The 26,311-nt window shown below is 37.1% G+C and overlaps 1 protein-coding gene across 1 annotated transcript; it reads right to left on the bottom strand.

Annotated features, from left to right (window-relative positions):
* Nucleotides 1-321: 321 nt before the first annotated feature.
* LOC123698484 (ras GTPase-activating protein 1) lies at nucleotides 322-19,799 on the bottom strand. Its single transcript, XM_045645127.1, has 20 exons — nucleotides 19,292-19,799; nucleotides 19,078-19,191; nucleotides 16,056-16,128; nucleotides 15,825-15,978; nucleotides 14,894-15,018; nucleotides 13,295-13,450; nucleotides 12,775-12,961; nucleotides 12,265-12,558; nucleotides 11,931-12,101; nucleotides 11,282-11,457; nucleotides 10,915-10,987; nucleotides 10,714-10,832; nucleotides 10,490-10,620; nucleotides 9,880-10,049; nucleotides 8,733-8,861; nucleotides 8,325-8,454; nucleotides 7,717-7,871; nucleotides 1,475-1,607; nucleotides 1,086-1,259; nucleotides 322-514 (listed from the first exon to the last, which is right to left on the bottom strand). The coding sequence occupies exons 1-19, from the start codon at nucleotides 19,446-19,448 to the stop codon at nucleotides 1,108-1,110; spliced, it is 2,799 nt and encodes a 932-aa protein (XP_045501083.1). The 5' UTR covers nucleotides 19,449-19,799; the 3' UTR covers nucleotides 322-514; nucleotides 1,086-1,107.
* Between the last annotated feature and the right edge of the window lie 6,512 nt (nucleotides 19,800-26,311).

Here is a 26,311-nt window from a genome sequence, read left to right as displayed (position 1 = left end):
ACATCCGCGCGGACGGAGTCGCGGGCGGAAGCTAGTATAAACTAAAATTGCGAACTTGAGTGCGATTAAGAATTTTGTAACTAAATGACTTCGCAACGTCCAGGCCCGTCGAGCGAGGGTAGCGGGGGCCGAGGATCCTTATGTAACTTGGTTTTAACCGGTTAATTTTCACCACCAAAACCAATATTAATGAAAAACCGGTATTTCGCATAAACCGGTAAAAACCGGTAAAGTGCAACCTTTAACCTAAATCAATTTCGGTTTGGGGTCAATGACCGAAACCGGTTAAGAATTTAAACCGGTTTCCGAGCCCTGCCTACTGTAGTATGTTTTAACATATGGAGCAATGTACTGCACTTCAAACCGAGTGACAATATAAATGCAGGCCCAAGTAGGTTTGTATTCGTTGGAAGTAAAATCAATGCTAAAGCTAACAATGACTACACGAGTACGACTAAGTCCCGAGGAACTCTTCTAGACACTACCTCTACTGCTTTCCTTAATGCTTTTTACCCTGCAAAAGAAGAATAGATTATAATATCAATGTTTAGTAGATGTATATTTTTAACCAAATTGTTCTATGCATATTATTATGTACGATTGACCCGAGTATGACTACCCAAAAAAACCATTATCTTTTGAATTATAAAAAGTAAAAACTAATTGTATTTAAAAATGAAAAAAATATCTTCCTCCATTCCTCTAAAATTGCTTCAACGGGGCTCGACTAAATGAAACACAGACAATATATTTTGGTTTAAGCATCATATAGGTACCTCTAAATTTTAAGTAATTGTATTAATTAAGGAAACATTTATCAGTAAAGACAGACATTTCAAGTTCATACACTAATTTATTTTATGGGTTTGATTTCCATGGCGAGATGGACAAGCAATAAGTTTGGCTTCTGTACTACCTACTACTTCTGTATCACTCTCTTCTGTAATTACATTTAAACGAGAAAAACCTATTTAACCCATTGTGCCCCCAGCGGCCCGACCGGTCCACGACACAATAGATTTTCTATTGTGTCTGTGAATCTGGGGGCTGAGTTATTAATAGTCCTGGTTATTAATAAAACCCACCTGTGTCACATAAAGGCATACCCTATCTGATCATCTCCAGGTACTTGTGCTTGTGCTTGGTCAGCATTTCGGTGACGGTCACCAGCTTGCGTATCGCCGGTTGGCTCTTAGCGAGGTTCTGTAGCTCGCTGAGGTGGGATACGCAGATGTGGTGGATGGTGGCTAGCTCTTTTGCTGTGGTAATAGAAATAGTAATTTATGTTTTTAGCATTATATAATATTTTCATTGTTGTAATTTTTTATACTATCTTATAGAATTTTTTAAATCTGTATTAATGTTTGATCAAGTACGAAGTTTAAGTAAAAATAAAGATTTATCATTCAATACTGTAATATTTTTTATGATATAAAATTGATACAACTTTAATAAATTATTAGTAAGTACTCACCAATATCAAAATTATTGTTAGAATTAGTTTGCACATTGCCAGGGTCTTGCACTGAGCTGAGCTGATCCAAAAATACAACCATCCGCTCCTTGTTCTTCAAAATAAACGGGTTCACCACTTCCATGTATGGTTCCTAGAAATATTGTAAGAAGTTGAACATTTGAATTTTTTACCAAAAGTATTATATGCTGAATATCACACGTCACACTTTGTATGTGCAGTGCTTTATTCGTAACAAATTTATAGTAAAACTAGCGGTCCGCCCCGGCTTCGCCCGTGGTACCTACATGTTTACGTTTTTCATAAAAACTATCCTATCTCTCAAGTTGGATCGAACTCCACATGGTGTGCGAATTTTATTATAATCGGTTAAGTGGTTTAGGCGTCCATTGAGGACAAACATTGTGACACGAGATTTATATATATAGTAAAATATTTAATTATCTTATAATAATAATAATAATAACCCCCCGTCGTATCCCTACGTTGTCGTCGTGGTGGGGCTTGCGCGCTTCAATGAACGTTAAAGCTAAGCCGGTAGAGTTACTCATGCCGGACAGGTTTAGGGTGAGAGGCCAGACTAAGATGGATACAACCAATGCTCCTGGTCCAGTCACAGGCCAAGAACATTTTTCTTTCATAATATCTTCCTTTTCTTCCCCAGTATAGCTCAATATTTAAAACTGTTTAAATATAATATAATGTAATATAATATTATGTCGTTCTCTAGCCTATCTTAATATCTATAATCTGATATCGCATCTATTTATTATCATTCTTTGTTCATCATTATTCTTTCGTCATTTATATTTTATACCATATAATATATATATATTATATAAGTTATATTGTGTAAATGTTAAAAAAAAAAAAAAAAAAAAAAAAAAAAAAAAAACTATCTGTAATATGCGATGCGCCTAAGAAGTAGAATATTACCCCAGGCGGGTACCAAAGTTAAAAACGATGGAGAATCCCGCCCCGGGCCTACGAGCCCGGGCTGCCCCTCGTACTCTGGGGGGGGCAACGTATCGCTAATTGCCCAGTCTCATACTGTTGCAACACAGTCAATACATGATGAATCATCATCATGTTATTCACCACCGTCATCAGTGATATCATCTGTCAACTCATCACCACAATCCATTTCATCAACCCAACAATTTAGATCACCCCATTTATCATCTACGTCATCATCACAATCCATCGGGGATGTTGCGCAGGAGGCTATTTCAGCTAAAGTTACTGCGCCCGCCCTAGATGGACGGCGCACACGTAAAACGTGGTCTAGGGAAATGAATATTTTCATCATGCGCCATTATTTCATCCTCACAGACCTTGAAATAAACACAAAATCATACCTCACACCATTACATGCACGTTTTATATTAGAATTTCCTGACATGGCTGAGGTAGGAAAACAAAGAATAGGGGACCAACGCCGTGCCATTGTCCAGCGTGGTTTCCTTAAAAACCAAGAAATCCATAATATTAAAGAGGAAGTTAGAGCTTTATTGCAAAATACAACAGCATCAGAACAGAATAATATTACAGACTACACCCAATCACGTAGAATCAGATGGACGGATAAACTAAATGAAGAAATTATGAGAAGTTATTACCGTTTAACAAAACTTGAAACCGATCTAACTACATATAGGCCACTACTGCATCAAGATGTAATCTCTAAGTGCCCTTCAATCGCACACCTTTCAGTGCAAAGAATAGCAGACCAACGCAGATCCATCGTCCATAACAAGCTTTTATCTACTGATAAATTAAACACAATAAGAGAAGAAATCAAAAATGAACTGAGCACTACGATATTACAACTTTCAGACGAAAATACTACAATCGATGCAACGCAAGCAAGTTATAACTATCAGACCCCTCAAGTGACACAAACATTCACTAGTGAACAAATCCCTGCTACTACACAAACTACCCAAGATTCACTAAAGCTTCCTCCAGAATTAACTAAACAATTAGAAGAACTATTTACAGATATTTATACTAGATTTAAAGACTCAGATCCTACAAAGCGGCCATATATTCCTAAACTAAAACCTTCAAAGAAATTATCATCTACTGTAAACTACATCAACAATGAAATACTTCCAAAACTACTGAAATCTGACGTAGACTTTAACACAATACAGACATTAATATACAGTGCTGCCTTCACCTCGGCTAAGTTTATTGGTGCTAGAATTATAGAAGATGAAGTAACATGTAGTAAACAACAGAGAATCCCATGGTGGCAAAGAAGACTAGAAGGCAGAATTAAAGATCTGAGAGCAAACATAGGTAGACTTAACGAATATGTTAAAGGCGTTCGGTCTCCAAACTTAGACAAACATATAACTAGGATTAAACAAACATACAAAATACATTCCCAACATGAATCCGAAAACACCGATATTACACACTTTCTAGACACCCTGAAACAAAAACTTATTACCCTAGCAAATCGATTAAGAAGATATAAGGAGACAACAATTAGAAAAACTCAAAATAAACAATTCTGTAATAATGAAAAACTATTTTATAGAAAACTTTCACAACCCAATAATTCCCACGACAGTAACTGTATTCCGCCAACATCTGAATCACTACAAACATATTGGTCAAATATTTGGTCTCAACCTATTGAACACCGACATAACCAGTGGATTGACGAAGATAAAGAAATATTGAATCATGTCCCAGATATGGAATTTGAACAAATTCAGATAGATCTTTTAAAAAGTGTCATAGAGCGTTCCCACAACTGGAAAGCCACAGGTACAGATAATATACACAATTTCTGGTACAAAAAACTTACACGTACGCATGAACTGTTACTTAAACATATCAACACATTCATTCAATCACCCAATTTACTGCCATATTACATCACACAAGGTTTAACATATATGCTACCAAAAGATCTATCAGATTCTGAAAACCCCTCCAAATATCGCCCCATCACTTGCTTACAGAATATATATAAAATAATTACTGCATGCTTAAGTGAGTCTATCTATAAACACATACATGAGCACAACATTATGGCAGAAGAACAGAAAGGATGTCGCAAAAACAGCCAGGGCTGTAAAGAGCAATTAACCATCGATTCAGTAGCATCAATACAAGCACTCAGACAAAAACGTAGCATCTATACCATGTACATCGACTATAAAAAAGCTTTCGATTCCGTACCACACTCATGGCTGATATACATTTTGAAACATTACAAAATCAATCACACTATTATTCACTTTTTAGAAAATATTATGCGTAATTGGAACACTAAACTAAAAGTACACAATTCTCAAAAAACTACCGAAACTGATGTCATCTCAATTAAAAGAGGTATTTTCCAGGGAGACTCATTGAGTCCCTTATGGTTCTGCCTAGCTCTTAACCCACTCTCACATATGCTAAATAGACAACGTATAGGATTCGAAATTAAACACAACACCCAACATACAACTCTTTCTCACCTCATGTATATGGATGATATAAAACTCTTTGCAGGCACATCAGATGATATCCATACACTTGCCACCATCACACAGAACTTCTCAAATGATATTTGCATGGAATTTGGTATAAACAAATGCAAAATTCAATCTATCAACAAAGGTGTCGTAGAACAGGCTCCTTATGAACTACCAAGTCACGAAATAATAGATACAGTAGACCCTGTGGAAGGATATAAATATTTAGGTTATACTCAGTCACAAGAAATCCACCATAAAGAAATCAAAAAGCTACTTCAACAAAGTTTTAAGAACAGACTTCATAAGATACTTCATACCCAACTCAACGCAAGGAATACAATTAAGGCTATTAACACGTTTGCCATACCCATATTAACGTACTCTTTTGGAATCATTCGATGGAACCAAACCGAACTTGCAACACTTCAAAGAATTATCAACACAACAATGACTAAGCACAGGAAGCACCACCCTAGATCATGTATACAAAGATTAACCTTACCTAAATGTGAAGGAGGAAGAGGTCTCATCGACATCAAGAATCTTCATAATAAACAGCTCATACTACTCCGAACTTTCTTTCACAAGCGCTCTAATCAATCACCTTTACACAACGCCATTTGCCAAGCCGACTCATTCACACCACTCACACTTGCAGACCATACTAAACAAATTAATATAACCTCCAAACAGCAGAAAATAGACGTTTGGACGACAAAATCCCTTCACGGCCGGCATCGTCTTGATCTAACCAACCCCGTCGTTGATAAAATTGCATCAAACGCATGGTTGAAACGAGGTGAACTGTTTCCCGAAACAGAAGGATTTATGCTGGCTATCCAAGACCAGGTAATTGACACAAAAAATTATAGAAAATACATCATACGTGATAGTACTAGTAGCGATCACTGCCGACACTGTCATAAACAACCTGAAACAATCCAGCACATAACAGGTGCATGCTCATCCGTCACACAAACTGACTATAAACACAGACACGACCAGGTAGCAGCTATAGTACACCAGACACTTGCATACAAACACAAACTCATTACAGAAAAAACACCATATTATAAATACACCCCAAAAATCATTTTAGACTCACCGGACTTCAAGATGTATTGGGACAGAACAATACTGACCGATAAAACTGTACACCATAATCGACCAGACATAACACTTCACGATAAGAAAAATAAAACTATATATTTAATAGACATAGCAATCCCGAACACACATAATCTTAGTTCCACCCACACAAATAAACTATCAAAATATACAGATTTATCAATAGAACTCAAAACCCAGTGGCAGGTACACACCGTTAAAACTATCCCTATTATTATTTCTAGTACAGGCGTCATCCCCAAAACTCTACACACCAGTCTGAAAACTCTTAACTTACACCCTCTCACATACGCTCTGCTACAGAAAGCAGTCATACTAAATACCTGCAGGATTGTAAGGAAATTCCTATCTATAGACTGAATATTATATAACATATATATACGTATGTACTTTTATATACCCCCTAAAGTTGCTTTGGCCAAAAGCCCGCTACTTTAGCGTATTTCCCCAGAAATGGGCGAGGTTTTACCACCAAAAATAAATAATAATAATAATAATAAGTGACGACCCCATCGCCCACGGTTGGAATATCTATTGTCTATGTGACAATAGATATTTCACCCGTGCAATCAGTCAACCCGCAGGACACCTTGTGGCGGGGTGTCGGGGAGTAGCGACCCCGCGGGAACCGAGTGCTCCCGGGGGAGGACCCTGTCTTCATCTCCGGCTTGCCTTTACCGGCCGGTCGGAGTGAAGTCTGACGAGGACAGGACCCCCCACCTCTGGCTTGCCTTAACCGGCCGGCCAGAGTGGAGTCGCGAGAGCTTTTAGCTCGAAGGGTGGATGCGAATCGTAAGTGGCGAGTGGGCACGTGATGCTGGACCCTCAGGGAGCGCGTGATCGTAGTTTAAAGTCCAGGGACGCCTCTCCACCCTTAGCTGCTCACAATATGTTGCCCCCTTGTCGCACTATTGCAGCGACTTATTTCGGGGGCCCATACAGTGAGAGGGCGAGTCACCACCTGCCAACATATTTTTACTTTCTTTTAGTAGAAAGGCAGGTGCCATAGTTTCCCATAGTCCTCAATACCAGTCCACTTAGCATCCCAATCCATAGCCCGGTTTATTTTGCATCCATTTCTTACAATAGTCCTACATCGGCCGCGGACTGCCCAGGGCTGTATCTCTATAGTGCAGTTATGGGCAGGCTGCGGCTGGTGTCCCACAACACATTAAAATTCTCAAAGGGCCTCTGCGTGTTGGATCCGTGTCCCCACGTAAGCCTTCCAAAGATCCGGGTACCGTCCTTATTTTGGTACCCGAGTATTATGGAAACGAGAAACATAATAATAATAATAATAAATCATTTATTTTCCTCAAAAAAAAAAAAAAACTTATAACTATGTTAACAAAATTTGCACGTAAACATAATCCAAGAGGACTGGTGTCTGCGATAGGCCGTAGCCTGTGGTGCAGATCGCCAGGCACTCCCGTTATTCGTATTTATTATGTATTTCATTAAAGAAGTTTGTGTACCACCAATACTAATTAATGACAATATACGTATGAAGATTCTAATATCTAATTTCAATGAAAACACCCTAAAAATAAACAGTACATAATATAAGGTAAATGTATCTTAAAACCTTATCAACAAAATCTTGTTATTCACAATACGTGTATTTGTGTTTACCTTAGCGCCAAACTCAACAAGATTAGCCAGATTCTGCAAGCACTTGGCCACCATGAGCAGCGATCGTTGCGCGTGTGGCGGCGGCGCAGCGCTCAGCAGCCCCCACGCGCGCGGCTCCACTAGCGCCGGGCAGATCAGACGGAGGAATATGAACCCTATGTACAGGTGATAGGGTTCAGTTTAGATAATACAACAAACACATTAGTGTATGCTGGATAGATAAAGCAATATGAATCCTAAGCTTCGGTGTTATGGTAGAGTTTAGATAATAGAGATGATATTACATAAACAGATTTGTATGTATAATTGGAAACAAGCAGATGATCAAATAACAATATATAAAGATTCAATTTTAAGTGCAATAAAAAATCTAACTTAAAACTGGTCAAGTTATTTGATGAGAATTTTTATAACTAGCAACGTAAGCTTTTTGCTAGCTTTTTTTAGCTATGTTCTTTCTCAGGGTCTAAAGATTGTCTGTGCCAAATTTCATCAAAATCGGTCCAGTAGTTTATGAGCCTTTTCATTACAATCAAACAAAGAAACAAACAAAGTTTCCTCTTTATTATATTAGTGTAGAAAATAAAATGTAAATAAATCACACATACCGGAAACAACGCGCGTGCGCACAAATCTCTCATTGGGCCACTTAGCAACAGCGGCCCGCTGCAGACATCCGCACAGGTAGCGGATCGGCCGCGGACACGCTTCCGGAGATGTGAATATCGACAGCGTGATCTATTGTAGAGTAAATTACGTTTAGGTGATGTAAGGGAATTGAAAAAAATAGGTAAAGGCAAGAAGTAAATAGAAACGTTTTAGGTGAATATTTTGATTAAACTTTTGAAATTACGTTGTGATTTCATTGAACTCGTGTAGTGACGAAAAATTTACAAACACAGCAACAAAACTTGCATTAAAGAAATTGAATGGGTAATAAACGTTTTTGAATTCGTAAAAAAATTATTGTTCTTATTTAATTTTATGGTAAACACCTGCCAGGAATTGGAACTTACCTGATCTAGAATCATAAGCAAAAACTCAGCATTGTTACAGGCATCGTCGGGTGAATCCATTTTTGTAGGATTGAGTTCAGCAGACTGCTTTGCATCAATCAACTTCTGTACTGTTTCAGAAATTGCTGCCTATAACATACAAAATTAGTAATTTAGCAAAATGCTCAAAAATAGGTACAGGGCGATTAAGAAGAGCTGGAACGTCAACACATTTACACATTGCACATGTGTAGTGTCTGTGAAGACGCGCGCGGCGTGACGTCATACCGCATACGAATCATGAAAAGTCTGTCTGGTCTCTCTCGCGCGCAGACTAGCTTATGAGAGTGAAGGGGACAATTATTGTCTTTATTTTGCAATTGTTTATAAATACAGGGTGATGTAATTTAAACAAATACGTTAGGTATACTACTAACGATATTCGACGTGATACTTCGCGGCACGCGGGTTAGAATATTTTTTTACTTTACCTAGGTTAAATTATGCAACCATTTTTATAAGTTATGTAAACAAAATGTAAACGCCGTAAGTTAAAACTTTCATACATAGCTGAACAATACAGCTTTTATTATAATGTGGTCTTATCTCTTACGTGCTAGGGTTTCGCTTGTATTGTTTCTTGGGAGTGAGCGCACGTGTTATTTGTATTATTTTTATCGTTATTTTGAATATGAAATGAAATTTAATTAATATTTGATAATTGAATGATTATCAATACTATATTACAATTGATAGTGAGAAAAATAATTAAGTTCATCGATTGAGTTAATTTTAAATTGTAATTTTACATTTAAATTATGAGAGCTTTCATATTATCTACAACGCATCCATTTTACAATTCAAGTCTACACTAGAGTCGCATTTATTTTTTAACACACTGTATAGTAAAATTGCATAAGTTTGAATACTGTGAAGATGCCAGCTTTCCTTAATCGGCCTGTAGCATATAATTCCAAGACAAATATTACGACGATTCAAATGTGGTTCTGGAAATAATTCTTTGTGTTTGAGTTATTGGTTTAAATTTAAAAGTGGAGAATATGTTTGTGACAGATTCTGAGTATTTTTGCGTTTTGATTTGAGTCTCAGTTGAGTTTAAATTTGTTTGAGTTTGTTCCTTGTTATATTTTCGTTTTCAGCCGCACACCTGCAGGAACGGCTTGCAGAGCGCGTGCATGAACTCGTCCAGCACGGCGGTGGCGAGCGAGGCGCCGCGGAACAGCGCGCGGTGGTCCGGCTCGCGCGCCACCTCCGCGGCCGCCAGCTCGTGCGCCAGCTCCGCGCCGCGACCGCACTCGGAGAACGCGTGGAGTACCGCTGTAAGTACACGCATATTCAGACAAATTAATTAAATAAAAATTTCATACAAATTTTTTTATTGAAGCGAAACTTCTTTATCGGGGTTGGAAAAAAATTTAGTGTCACATTTTTTCGTTACGCGTGACATTTTTCCGTTACGCGCCATCTTTTTCTTATCCCTACCACTCGTGATTCGACGTATTTCTATAAAGTTGCATATAGTAAATTATTTTTTGAAAAATAAGGTCATAAAGAAGTTTTACTTCTTACGTGTGTACACTACTACACACACCCATTTTTTTTTTAATAACATAATAAAAATGAAACGACGTGACGTACTGAACGATCATTTTAAATGACCTCAAGACATGTACTTACGTCACGATAATTTAAAGTCGTAATAGCATAGCCTATGCGATAATTAATTAATTAGTTACACTAAAATAAAATTTCCTCACAAGTAGCAAGAGGCTGCCGATCCGTTCGACACAGGTCCGCAAGCGCCTTGACAGCGGGCAAGCCAGGCTCCAACAGCAGTTGTCGAAGGGGGTTGTATTCTTCCCGAGGCATTACCAGCTCTTGCATATATCTAGAATTGTCAATATTGTTGTTAATATTTTATGTTTTTTTTTTTTATGTGGAAATGCAAATCATTTCAATTGTTTATTTCATATTTATTCACCTTATACGCAGTCTAAGTGATCCCCATTCACCAATAGGTGTCATACCAGCCAGCGGATACCATTCTTCTACTTCTTCACCATTCGCGAGATTTGCTAACTCTATGGTTAATTCTGCAACCTGAGTCAAATATTATGTATGTTACCAGTTACATAAAAATTAAAAACATATTGTAGGAATATAATATATTATTGTATCTTACCTCAGATTCTTTGCCTCTTTTGCCAGTGTTGTGTACGGTAATAGTGAATGACGTGACATCTGGTGGTACATCACTGCAACAAAAATTAGAAAAACACATTTTTATACATATTATTGTAACTTTAAAATATAAGTAGTTGATGCTCTATCCAATCTTAATTACATAAAACGAATACATTATATTTAAACAATTTTTAGTTATAGTGTAAATATGATGAGCTACTTCAATTCGTTCTATTATCATTTCTTTTTAAAAATAAAGTAAAAGTTTCCTAATACATTTTTATGATAGAAAATGTGCATTTAACGACCTATAGAAAAAATTATGGACACTTGAGAAATTTTTATCATTAATCCAAGACACGTACTCAAACACAAACTCGTCATCCCAGTGCGGGTCGGGCGAGGGGCGCGGGCGGGTGCGCGCGACGGGCGCGGCGCCCAGCGCCAGCCGCAGGTGCGGGCGGGGCGCGAGCCGAGCGGGCAGGCGGTGCGCTGTCACGCAGCGCACGCGTAACGCGCGCAGCCAGACTACGCGGGACACCTGCAACACACATCATGTTATTTTTTTATGTAAACAATTTATTTATTTATCAGCATGGCGGATTAATTACAAAAATTTGGAACTTCCCTGTTAAGTTAAAAAAAAACCTGTTCAGCCAGCTAAATAGCTGTGAGAAAAATGTATATTTTTCTCACGAGATAGCTGGCTGAATTTGATTGAGAGATTTTTTTAATTTCATTTATAATGAAATAGCACAAGAAACATTAGATAATTAACATATATTTTGATAGAAAAGATTTTTCGTAAAGTTTATTTTAAAGTTGGCACACCCTTTTTTTAATAAAAATGCTGATACCAAAATTTAAGAAATAATAAAATGAACATTTTAAAGACATCTTAGGGACTGACTTTAACAGTTTAAAGACATCTTAGGGACTGCAATGTTTTCCTACCGATGTAAACAAATTACACCAATACAAAATCGACCTTATTACTATAAATATAAAGCTCACTTTCGACTGGTGCCTCGCCTGCTGCGGCACGCACAGCGGTCGCAGCGCGTCGAGCCAGCCGCGCAGCTCCGTGGCGGACGCCGCCGCGAGGAACGTGTGCGTCGACAGGCACGGTAACGCGCGCTCTACCAGTTGGAAGCAGAACTCGCGCTCCCATAGCGATTCGTGCACCTGTTGTTACAAAAATATTAATTAAAAATCTGCTTAAAATTAAATTACGTCATTTTTTTAAGTATTAATTGTTCAAATTCAAAATCAATTTCAGATTAAATAATTAGTTGGAAATCTATGAATCATCTCTTCAAATTAATAATTTCCTCCTGGGCATCATTACCTGATACAAATAAGCGCAGGACAAGTCAATCAAGCCTTTCGGCTTCGTCCTCTTTGGTGAGTCGTAGAAATACAAGTGCGTGTCCGTTCCTTCTTGCAATAGCACGAAGTATAACGCCTTCCATTTCTTAGCGCCCTTATCCGACTTCTTGTGCAAATATCCCTGGTGTTTTATACCCTTCATTTTCTTCAATCCAATTTGATCTCGACACTCCCTTAGAGTTGCGTATATCTTTTCAGCTGCAGCGCCTGTTGTGCTTTGCTGCGGTTCTATTACATGACCTTCAGCAATGAGCTGTAACAATGATGAACAATAGTTTATTATGGCAGTTAGGAATAATAATAAAGTTGTGTGTAGCCATTAAATATTCTACAACGGATTTTAAACGCGATTTAATACATCCTTTTTTACTAATTACTCTCAAATAGTATGGTACGCGTACGCGGTTTGTAGAAATTTCTATCTTTTATAGGGATAAAAATTGAAGTTAAACATCGATGATATACATACAGGCTGTCCCAAAGTGTGTCCTTCGACAATCTGCTCCTTCCTATATCTATTGATCACTGCGTCCAAACACTCAAACGTCCTGCCGCCCATTAAGTACCGCACGCCCTTCTTCTCGATCCTGAACCTTTGGATTTGGTTGTTGATGTGGAAGAACAGGGAGTAATCGCCGGGAGAGTTATCTGAGGGCCTGGAAATTTTACTTGGAGTTTAGCAAAATGAGTTACAACATACAAATGCAAAAAAAATTATTGTAATTTTGGCAATATTCTACAATTTGATTTTTAAATTTGATATTTCTGGAAAATTTTATTCAATTAGATATGGTAATCTTATGCAATGTAGCTAAACTAAATACATATACAAGAAAGTACGTAATAATGTAAAAGCAAATTCTCATTACAAAGGTGTTCTCAACAGATAAAAATACTCATTCTATCATCTATCAAATATTTATTGAAAAGTTAAAAAAGAAACAATTATTTTCTTTAAAACGATTAGTAGAAATAGGAAAGAAACTAACCTGACCAAAAAGCTTCCAGGTCCAGCTTTGACCAGCATATCAACTGCCTCACTCTTGGTACAATTTGGGTGGAACCAAGAAAAGACAGTATTGGGATCAATTGATGGATCCAAGTCCTCGACTAACTCCCTGAAGATCATTCCTTGCTCGCCCGTCCTATAATATAATATATAATTTATAGAAACTTACACACTACTCGAAATATTTTGCTGATTGTTTTTATCTTATCGGTAGAAAGGATTTAGAAAGTGTAGAATACACGGAATTCGTTCTATTAAAGCACAATTTATTCATTACCTACCATTTGAAACATCACAGCATCTTTCGACATCGACATAATTAAATAAATTTAAACCTTCGATTTAACCTTTATAAACTTGTGAATAATAATAATAAAACATCAAAGACTGTTCTTATAATAGATACAAAGTGTCCACCTCTGTGTTCTTCAAGATCATTCAAGAGTCCCCTTGAGATGAGATTCTATGATAAGTAGAACATTGTCTATATTTACTGTGTAGTGTTTTTCTACCTTCTTTGACACTCTTTATTACAACTTTTCCAGGTATAGTGATTAAATCAATCTTAAATTATGGATATCTAAACGTAAAAGTATGTTCTTTGTTTCTTTGTCCCTCTTTCACATCGCAACGGATTGATTAATAATGATGAATAATTTGTCATGATAGAGTGGCTAAAGGCAGATGGCAGAGGCTATGAATTTTGTTATATGTTTGTTATACTTTATACCAACATAAAACTTACTTCAAATGTTGATAGCTCAATGCTAATTCAACACATTGTCATATACAGCATAATCACACTATTATTATGCGAATAGTAAATGTACGACAGTATTTTGTGTGTATAAACAGGCATTGTAACCTAACCATAACTAAATGTAGGCTGTCTCGAAACGTATTTGGTAACAAAATACAATACAATTCCCGCTTATTCATACTTTATTTATAACTCTTTTATTATTTATTTAAATTAAGTTGCTTTCTGTGCATCGAAATATTATTTGCTACTGAATATTATTCTCGATTCACATAAGTGGGTTAAACCATAAGGGATTTACATTGCTATTTGCTACTGTACATTATTTTATATTCATTAAGTCAAGCTTCGTGAGTTATACAAATATGCATATTTATGTGTGTACAATAAACAATTGTGATCCAAACTAATCATGAAGGTCGGCAAACACTTCACTCTCCCTTACTACCAGTAATCATAGGAACTACGCACTCATTGTTCGCAGCGGAAATTAAAATTATATAGCGATGTCAAGGTAAACTGCCTAAGATAATTTACAATTTCGTGCGAATCTAATTTTTTATGGTGTGAATGTGTACATGTTCCTTTTATACGTGTTTTAAAAAATAAAATTTATGTACTTTATAATTATTTAATACCGAAGTAATCAAAAGTTGAATCCTTTAGAAAGAGAAGTTCACAATCATATTATCTTTAACTGCAGTCAACTCAATACTATTATTTATTGTAAGAATGGTCTCAGTTGTACCTAGAGATACAATAGGCGTAGAATAAAGTGCATCCCTATTTTTTAGTTACGTATGTCTTTCAGTTAGTCACCTGTGTGCAGTGACCCAAAGCCAGCCGTCGCCCATGTCATTGTGGACGAAGAAAATGTCGCCCTTCTGAAACGTGAGCTCGTCCGTGTCTGGCATCTTGGTGTAGGGTAGAATGGCCACCACGCGCTGTTGAACACATGTATTATTGGAGATTACAAGACTATATACGTATAAGGCATAAGCTGTTATGTTTTGTTTCAAATTTTACTTTGTAAAGTCTATTGTTTTTCGCCATTGATAATTTTTGTGTACTATAAAAAACATGTATTAGTGTACCTACCGAATATTTAAATAGTGTTGTCGAAGAATTTTCCAAAAAGTTTTATTTTCATTATTATATGTAGCCTAATTCATAACGAATCTTGGTACATGTCTGTTAATAGGACATCTATCTTCTGCTAGACATGGGGCTTTCCCGAAGATCAGACGGCCAATAATTGTCAACAGAATATTCGTATATGTTTTATTTGAATTACATAATATGTACAAAGTAACATTTTCAGGAAAGTGAATCGAAAAAATCAGTAGCATATATTTATAAAGAACTAGCTTTCCACGCCCGGCTTCGCCCGCATTTTCAAAGGAAAACCCGCATAGTTCCGGTTCCCTTGGAATTTCCGGGATAAAAACTAACCTATGTGTTAATCTAAGTTACTGTGATATACTGTACTGTATAATGTGTGCTAAATTTAATTGTGATCGGTTAAGTAGTATTTGCGTGAAAGAGTAACACACACACATCCTCACAAACTTTCGCATTTATAATATTAGTAGGAAGGATAGGAATTAGGATATGATTAAGTTCATCAACGTTAAAATATCTGCGTCAATTTCTAGAGTCGCGTGCTACTTATAAGCAATGACAAAAGTTCGCATAGCACCAGAAAAGAAAAAGAAAGCTCGTTTCACAAAAAACAGCTCTTCAGGCAAACCTTTTTATCGTTGACAGGTTCAGGCGGAGGAACCGGCTCGACGAGACGCTCGCGTTTCAAAAGGTCCGAACAATGGCTGTAGAAACCCACTAGCTCAGCGAGGGAATCGAATTGACGGCCTCCTATGTAATAATCGCCGCATACTGCTGTTATGCTAAAAATAAATACCATCATTTAGATTTATTCATCACGAAATGTTATTTACTTAAATTAGTGTTGAAAATAACTTACCGAAAGTGGTTAATGCCAGTACGTCCTAGGTAACTGAGTACGTACGAACCCGGCTTTCGGTCGCTTTCTCGGACTGTAAAAATATTTCGTATAAGTATTTTGTGTAGATTATATCATCGACTAGATTATACATACACGTATATCATATAAGAATAGATTATTTTACGATACACCAAAATAACTTCAAGCCTTTGTTAAGGAGATTAGTATCAAGTAGGTTTGTAAGGCTTCCGAGTCGACACTTGAGACGCTATAAGGTGCCTATTCAAATTGTTGAGTTTAATACAAAAATACAATGTTTATTTTTATTTTAAATACTAGTGTTTCAGCACGAATCCTGGTGGAAAACTAAATTAGGCATTGCAGATACTATCACTCGTAAAAAACAAAGTCGCTGTCGCAGTCTGTCCGTCCCAGAGAAATCTTAAATCTTTAAAACCGCGCAACGGATTCCGATGCAGTTTTTTTAATAGACAAGTAGTTCTTGAAAAATGTTTTAGCAAATAATTTGTGAAGTTGTAAACAAAGCGAAGCCGCTGACGGAAAGCAAGTTTATATATATGTCGCAGTCATCTGGTTGGATCTGCTATATTTTGATTGAATGACTAGCGCGTTCATTGAATGATGACATTTTTAATTGAATGGTTATGAGCCCCACGAAGCTGGTCCCAGTCGGCTCGCAACCGTTTTCTTGACATATATAAACCTAAAACAGTATTTAATCTATTCACTCTTAACTAAAATACAAACATTAATTTTGAAATGTCTTAAAAACCGGCAAGAAGGCAGGTAGCTCCTTACATTACGTAAGTCATGCAGAAACTTTTGCATGAGAACTTTTAATGTTGCACGGCACATTGTCTATTGTAACACACTCTAATGTATGAACTGGAATCTTGCTTTTTTATTTTTAGTGTTTAAAGATGATTAAAAACACTTTTGGTGTTCTTTATATCCTACTACTAATAGGTATAAACGTAATATAGTAAAAAAAAGCGCGTGTGCCGAGCGCAAGTGTCAGAAGTGACACTTCTTTGGCAAGATTCGAAGATTCCAAAGTCGTTGCCTTACTCCATGACGTGACGGTATTGCCATGACGCAACCTTGACATTTTACTCTCAACGCGCAGAAAATTCACTTTAAAAAATGCATAAGTACCTATTATTTTCCGAATTACATCCAATTAATTTAATGAATATATAGAGATACATTAATTTTCTTTAATCCATCTAATCATCTATAATTCTACTTCTCGCCTATCTAATTACCATAAACTTAGTGTTATTTTCTGATGCTCTATTAACTTTCTTATTAGAAATACTAACATTGACTTTTTCACAACAGTATCATAATCATATTAAGATGTATATCATAATCATAATCATATATCATAATATACATCTTAATACAATAGCAGCCTGTAATCCTCTCTATATAATTTTTGATAATGTACGCAAGTGAAAAATAAATATTGTGTTACTAATTAGAAACAGTTGTAAGTACATACTTATAATTGTATCCGAATGAGTTAATTAATTTTCCGAAGAGGTAATTACAAATGATTGTCTAATTGTTAAACACAACAATCCATTAATTAACATTTTTGTTTTGGCTTACAAGACAAGTATTTATTTTAAACTAGTGGTCCGCCCCAGCTTCGCTCGAGGTACATATTTCGCAATAAAAGGTAGCCTATGTCCTTTCTCGGGTATCAAAATATCTCCATACCAAATATCATGCAAATTGGTTCAGTAGTTTAGGCGTGATTGAGTAACAGACAGACAGACAGACAGAGTTACTTTCGCATTTATAATATTAGTATGGATTGATTGTTTCAAATAAATATTGGAATAGATAGAAGAATAGGATAGTTTTAGAATCATCAATTAAAATTATAATTATATGAATTATTAAGTTTTTAGAACTAATTTTCTTTTAAAATCTATATGAATTGAAAACAATGTTTTGATTATTTTCTATTAATATGTAAGAAAAAATAAGCTGTTGCTGTAATTGATTAATGTAAAAGCAATCTTAATATATATAAATCTCGTGTCACAATGTTTGTCCTCAATGGACTCCTAAACCACTCAACCGATTATAATAAAATTCGCACACCATGTGCAGTTCGATCCAACTTGAGAGATAGGATAGTTTAAACATGTAGGTACCACGGGCGAAGCCGGGGCGGACCACTAGTATAGGTAATATGTATTTGTAACCTCATTTGATTATTATATCTGTTGTCATGAAAATCAACAATAAATAACAGAACAGTTAATACATAATTCACATCACCATAATTCATTTTAATACTTTGGATACAGACCTTAAATTGGTACCTAGATTATTTGATTAACTCTTAATGAATAGGCAAATTTTTCTTGGTACCCAAGATAAACATCTAATTATTGTAAATACTAGCTTTCCACCCGCGGAATCGCCCGCGCAGTCAAAGAAAAAGCCACATAGTTCCCGTTTCCGTGGGATTTCCGGGATAAAACCTATCCTATGTCCTTTCTCGGGTATCAAAACATCTCTATACCAAATTTCATGCAAATTGGTTCAGTAGTTAAGGCGTGATTGAGTAACAGACAGACAGACAGACAGAGTTACTTTCACATTTATAATATTAGTATGGATTCAATCACTTCTGAATATTTTTATTAATTTTTTTTTTACTAACTGTGTTATTTAGTATTAGCATTATGGGTACCTACAATATTTATTAAATAATAATTAATTTATTGTGTCAATATCTAAAAGTTCATATTCAATTTATAAGTAATATTTTGATACATTCTAAAATGAAAATACTATAATTATTCAAAATTATAATGACTAGATATCAAGTGGATTGAAATTAGTTAAATACAAATTGTACAAAGTACTTAAACTTAACTCATGACTGTGCTAATGTACTGAAAGACTTCACAATAAAAATTTATTTATTGATTTATTAAGGGGAAAATATTATTTCTTCAAATGTTTCTTTGCCATTAAAACAAAATAAAATGCTTACCTAAGTAACTTCCATGCTTTCCAGTTGCCCACAATCTTTCCTCAGAAGTATATCTATCAAGCCTTCCATGGTACCACTCACTTTCTGGAGGGGCAAGAACAGCCTGTCGCTCTCCTGAGACGAAAAATACTTTCTATAAATATTTCCCAAACAAACCACAAGCAGGTGGCGAATATCAAATGATGAATAAATTTACTATATTTTACGATTTTACCGTTAGTGCTCGGGCCGTCAGCTTCATCAAGCTCCAAGTCAGCCGTTAATTCTGCTATATCACCACCGCCATCCTCAGATTCAGTAGAAGGCGATCCTAACTTGTCCTTTATAGGGGGTCCGATCGGCGCCCCCATAGCTCGAATTAAATCAGCCATTTTTACACTATAAAATACACTTGTGGTAATTTACAGCACAAAATTTAAATATGACTCATACATTATTCACGAGGTTCATATAATTATATACAATAAATTATACTTTTACATGCAGAAGAAAATAAAATTCCAAATCGGTGTTCAACTATACAATTTTATAGATATATCACTGCTAGTATTTTGTGAGCTGTGGGGGATTGACAAAAACGTTCAATAATCACTTCATAATCTTGTAAATAGAATCATACGATCTAAGACATTCAATTACGCAAAATCACTTTTTCAGTATACAATTTATGTACATCAATACGCCCGACTATTATTCACAAAAATCACAAAACAGACAGTAAGCACAAGACAGTCAGTTTCTAAATGACATTTCAAGCTATAGATAACACAATGCCAAAAACATAGGTACACAGAGCTTGAACAAAGCTAGAAATTTAGTTGAATTTGATATTTTTGGTTTTATGGCATTCAAATGCTTTTCAAATATAAATTTAACAATAATAGAAAAAAGCGGTGTCCCTTAGACACATAAAACTGAAAGAATAAAATAAATTCGATCGCTGGTCACGGGTGCTCCACGGTTCTCCCGTACTTATTGCTCCGCTCCTATTCTAATAAATAATAATCATTGATATTACGCATTTCAACTTTTAAGAAACGAATCTTAATTAATGGCGACGCTTATCATTCCCTCTCGCTTACACACGGCCGTACGGCATGCAAAAAAATAGGGAAAAGTAAATTCACATAATGTATTTGATTTTGCCTCTAATAGTTTTTGACGTGACAACGTCTTATAAATTGGTTTGCCGGGTGACACTTCAAGAAACTGCGTTACCTACGCTCCGCTCACGTTATGCGCTCACAATGAGAGCGAGTGAGAGGCACGCGTCCCTTCCACTCGGGCATGGTTAGCCCGCCTAAGAGCGAGAGAGACAGACATAAAAAGTCGTTGTCACGTAAAACTTTCGCCCGTATACCGACTTTACAGGCAACCAATTTTTATCATAAACTAGTGGTTCGCCCCGGCTTCGCCCGTGGTACCTACATGTTTAAACTATCCTATCTCTCAAGTTGGATCGAACTGCACATGGTGTGCGAATTTTATTATAATCGGTTAAGTGGTTTAGGAGTCCATTGAGGACAAACATTGTGACACGAGATTTATATATATTAGAAGATTAACAATGACAAATAAGTATTTGCGATGGTAAATAAAGTTTATTGGAATTTGACATAATAATATGTTCTTTGGGAAAAGTTGTTCAGTTTTATGGGCTCATTACGAGTAATAAGGGGATTTTCTTGCATTCTGTATACGTTTATATGATAATTCATAATACAAATACCATAAAAAAATAGTTTGTCAACAAACAAATTGAAATAAAAAAAAAATAAATAAAATAAAATAAAATAAAATTGATTTATTTCAGGAGTATTTCCCATACAAGAACATTCAGTTTCAAATAAAAAATCAATAAGTCAAAATAAAATAAAGTAATAAATAAAAAATCAAATAAAAATTAAATTGCAAAATTTCTACATACAAAACATTAAAATCGATAAAATAAAATAAATTAAATTAATTGGTCCAATATTAAAATAATAAAATTTGAAATTGAAAATTTTAAAATAAAATAATTGTAATTAGCTACTTCAATCAAAAATAATTTTACTAATTTAGGTATTTACCACCCTCTGGGGCCCCAGGCACACGCACTTGTGCTTGAACCCAGTGCCTCAGAAGGGGACTGTCCAACTTGTGACTGAGCACGTTCAGGATGGTGTTGGGACTCCCACGAGTACGGAACATCAGCGAAGCGATGCGGCGCCGTATCACTGTGTGAAAGCCGTCTGTGTGCGCATGCGCAAACATCGCAGATGCACTACAGTAGCGCGGAAGCCCCACCAGCACCCTGAACGCGTTATTATACTGTACTCGGAGAGCGTTGATGGCCCGCTGCGTGTAGTTGACCCACAGATTGCAGGTGTAGAGCGTTTGGCAGAATGCTTTAAACAGGGAGATCTTAACCTCTAAACTACACCTCGCAAATCTGCGTGCCAACATGTTACAGCGGACCGCCATCGCCCTCCTTTCTCTTTCAATATCCTTATCGTCTTTTAAATCCTCGGTGACCACATGGCCGAGGTATTTAAACTCAGTCACTCTTCGAAGAGCGACACCGTTAAGCAGGACAGGTGCCACCTCCCCCGTTTTACGACCCCTGGCTTTAAATACCAGGAGCTCACTTTTCTGAGCATTGTATTTGAGACCGTGTACCCTCGCATACTCCTCACACACGCCTATCAGCTTTCTGAGCGCGGCTCTTGATGGGCTGAGCAACACCATGTCATCTGCATAGCTAATACTGTTGATGCAGTGACCATCAATCGAGCATCCTACTCCGATGCTGCTCAGCTCAACAATCAGCCCGTTCACGTACAAGTTGAAGAGAGAAGGGGATGTTAATCCCCCTTGTCTCACCCCACACTCCAAGCCGTACTCGTCAGAAAATTCACCAAGCCATTTGACCCGGTTAGTTTGGTGGTCATACCAATATTTAAAGATATTGACTAACTCACCTGGCACACCTGTATCCTTCAATTTACGCCAGAGAATATCGTACCTAACCAGGTCAAAAGCCTTGGAGAGATCGAGAAAGGCTGCATACACGGGCGTACTCCTATCTGTGTAATACCTGACAGTCTGCTTGAGAGACATCACCGCACATTCTGTCGAAAGTCTAGGTCTAAAACCGAACTGAGCGTCATTTAAATTTAGGTGTTCTTTAAGCTGTCTCTCAAGCAGTCCATCAAGTACCTTAGCTGTGGCTGTAGCTAATGATATCGGGCGGTAGTTGCACTTGTCGGAATTATCTCCAGTCTTGTTTTTAATTATAGGCACTACCACCGTCTTCATCAGCTCATTTGGCAGATAGGAATGTCTTATACAGAGCGTAAATAAAAGTCCTAAAAGTCTCGGGAGGTGTGGCCCCGCATGCTGAAAATGTTCGATGCTGAGGCCATCGTGTCCGGGCGACTTCCCTCTAGTCATGCCTTTTATTATTAGAGCAACTTGTTTTGCTGTGACCCGCTCAGGCACCACGGACACGACGACCCCCGCATCCCTGGTCTGTTCACCTTTTAGCGGAGACTCCACTTGAAAGTGACGTCTAAACAAATTTGCAATATCTTTTGTATTGCTGATGCCGTTGATACTCACAGGGACGCTAGGTCTTGGGTTTAACTGTTTTGTCTGTTGCCAAAATCCTTTAAAATCTTTATTTTTATGTTTAGTAGCTAAAATATTCATTTTTATAAGTTCCTGGTTATTCTGACAATAACGTAATTTGGTTTTGAATTTTTTTCTAGCTTCATACATTTCATTATAAATGTTACCAGATCTAGGTCGTCCATGAGATACCCAGTTTAAAAACTTCTGCCGAGCCACCCTGTGAGCGTCACGGACATGCTTATTCCAGCCGACAATATGACGAGCGCGGTGCCGTCCACCACTACCCCCGCGCCCCACATAGCTGTCAACAGCCGCCCCCTGTAACGCTGTTACAATGTCACCATAAAGTGCGTCTATCGCAGCCAAGTGATCCTTGCTACTATCGTTACAGATGCTATCACAACATTGTTGGAATTCATGAGGGAAGCCTAATTCTCTTAGTTTATTGTTACAACATGTAGTATACTTATCTGTTTGACTCAAATCTCTATCTCCCCATAGAACTTTATTTGTTTTCGTGAACGGTGGCTTAATTATTCTACAAACAGATTTTAAGTTACACTGAATCTCAATTGGATAGTGATCAGACCAGAAAATGTCGTAGCATACCCTTACTGAAGAAACTGTCCTTAAAGCAGCATCAGTAACCACACAGTGGTCCAACCACCTGCGGCTGCCGTGCGCTTCACTCCGCACCGCACACCGCTTGATAGGTCAACCGCAGATTTGCCGTAAAAACCAAAGTCTTTGTTTATATTACCGAGTTCAGGTATCTCGTGTGGCAAGAGCCAAGTTTCTTGAAGCGCAATAATATCAGCGGTGAGGCATAGCTGTCTAACACACTCTGAGGATCTTTTAAAAGACTTACAATTGAAACTGATAAAACTTAAACTTTCCTTGTTGGTTGTACTACCCATTTAGATTTATTTTGGCACTAATATCAGATTTCTTACGTCTGTCTAGATCCCGTCTGCTAAAATGCACGAAACGGCGAAAAGTTATACCGTCAGGCCATAAACTGCAGTCCAAAAACAAACTCAGTTTCTCCCTAGGAACATACATTTTATATGAGTTGTATTGTTTCTCTCGCTTGGGTTCGATCTTCTGTAGTGTTATATCAATGTTTGTTTTGCTTTTTATGTACGCAACTATGTGATTCTCGCAAGTTTCCTTATGAACGTTATTTATAAATAAAGGGACAGTGATATTTGCAGCCTTAAAACTTTCACTTCTTTCGGTGCACGTTCCTTTTTTACCTATAAATCGATTCCGGTACCTTTTTCTTTGTACAACTTGCCATTCGTCGTCTTTATTCTGCGTAGATAAGGCGTTCTGCGTCTGGGGCGCTCGAATCAGCTGATTGTTTGTTGCACCTATACATACAGAGGTATTAGTCGCCGCGCTAGTCGAAGTGCCCTGCGTTTGTTCCTCGGTGAGTACCGCCGCACGCGCAATACTTGGGCTGTGTGCGACAGAGAGATCGTCACCAGACAGCGGTGCGCGCGAGCGAGACAGGGACAGTGAGCGCCACGCTTGATTGTGTTGATTTACCTCCTTATCAATAACGGTGGAATGATTATTAACGATCACCGGCTCCTGTGTTATATGAATAATTCCTGAGGGACCACTTTCGCAATTGAGTTCTGAGCTGTCTAACATCCGATTCGTGGTACCTCGTTTTCTGTTGACAAAGTTGTCCCGTTCAAAATAATTAACCATGGATGCCTGCTGAAGATTAATGACTTCATTTTGTAATCTCGAAAACTGGTCAACATGTGTATATGTTTCCTTAATAGTCTCAATCTCGTGTTTGAGTAAAATAAGGTCCTTCAATATCCGTGTCGCGTCCAGGTGATCAAAAGTGACCGGGGGTAATTTTTGTAGGTCACGGGCGACAAAAATCGGCAATTCTTCAGGATCTTTCTGTTTTATTAGTGAGATTATGTCTTCTATTTCTCTTTGAGTTTTTCCCTCCCTTTTACGGTTGATGTTTCTTCCCGTTGTCTTGACGGAGGTAAACAAAAGATTTTTTGCTGCACTAATTTCTTCCGGTTTAAACGCCGTGATACACAGTCTGATCATTGAATCTTCGTCCATCACATCACACTTGTTCTGAATAAAGGCTAGAACCTCGTTTATAACTACATTACAGTTCGCGCACTTTAACATGTTGGAGGTCGTTGAAATAATTTATTTTATAAAATTATAGCACTTCATCTATAAAATATAGCCTTACTATATAAATTGAGATACTATTGTACTACGTATGGAGGAGACACCACGAACAAAAAATGTGCGCCATTTTTTTGCTCTAACTAAGTTTTAAAAATTATTATCTAGATAGGTACTTACCGATGAAAGTTATTCCTTTGCACTTGAATTTATATTTTCTGGTTTTTATGGCATTCAAATGCTTTATAAATATAAATTTATAAAGAATAGAAAAAATTCTATCACGAGGCGGGACTCGAACCCGCATCCTTCGCGCCATTCCGGGGCGGATGCCTAACCAACTCAGCCACTCGTGACCCGCCTGAGCAATCGAATTTATCCTATTCGTTCAGTTTTATGTGTCTTGAGGGACACACCGCGCGCCATCTATTGAGATGATTTAACAACCATCTCAACCAATATGAAGCACTTTTCAGTGAATACAATATTGTGACAATGGAACACGACCTTTTCTTGAATTTATATTTTCTGGTTTTTATTGGGACACAACACAATACAATACAATACGGCAATTTTGTTGATTGTGTTTCGTATGGGAGAAAATATCTGAGCGAAGGCAAAATATTATCTTTGAATTTATCTAAACTTCTTAATTTTATCATCAATCATTTTTATGAGATAAATAAACTAAAGAAACTATCACTAAAAATAATAACTGCCGTCAAAGAATAAAGCTAGCTACTCACGATTCAATTTCAGCAACAATCTGTTGACACAATCTGCAGTGAGCCGAAAGATTGTGTCGTCAATAGTATAGTTGAGGGCACGTTGGGGGTGTAACCCAACATGTTACGAATTGCATCGGCGCGGAAGCAACCAGGCAAATTGTCTCAGCAGATTGTGTGCGTGTTGAAACGTGAGTATTGAGATTGCTCCAATCTCGGCTCAATCGCGCTGCCGCGATAACTAAGCTAGCTACTCACGATTCAATTTCAGCAACAATCTGTTGACACAATCTGCAGTGAGCTGACAGATTGTGTCATCAATAGTATAGTTGAGGGCACGTTGGAGGTGTAACCCAACATGTTGCGAATTGCATCGGCGCGGAAGCAACCAGACAAATTGTCTCAGCAGATTGTGTGCGTGTTGAAACGTGAGTATTGTGATTGCTCCAATCTTGGCTCAATCGCGATCAAGCGTTGTGGCGGATTGTATTGTACGTTTCTTGCGCCTCCGGGTCGAAAAAACTGTGTGGACCCAGATTTTCGAAATCTATAAGGACATGCCTCATTTATGGGACAAAAAAAAAAAAAAAAAATTGTATGAATAAAGAGATGAGAAATGAGTCATTCAGAATTATTTTGGAAATATACAAAGATCTCGACAAGGATGCTACAGTTAAAGTTCTCAAAAATCTTATATCCAATAAGAGAACCTCTTTTTACAG

This window comes from Colias croceus, chromosome 16 (genome assembly GCF_905220415.1).
Source record: "Colias croceus chromosome 16, ilColCroc2.1".
In the NCBI taxonomy this organism is placed as follows: Eukaryota; Metazoa; Arthropoda; class Insecta; order Lepidoptera; family Pieridae; genus Colias; species Colias croceus.
Note: the sequence above shows the minus strand (reverse complement) of the source record. Positions and strands in the feature narration are given on the sequence as shown.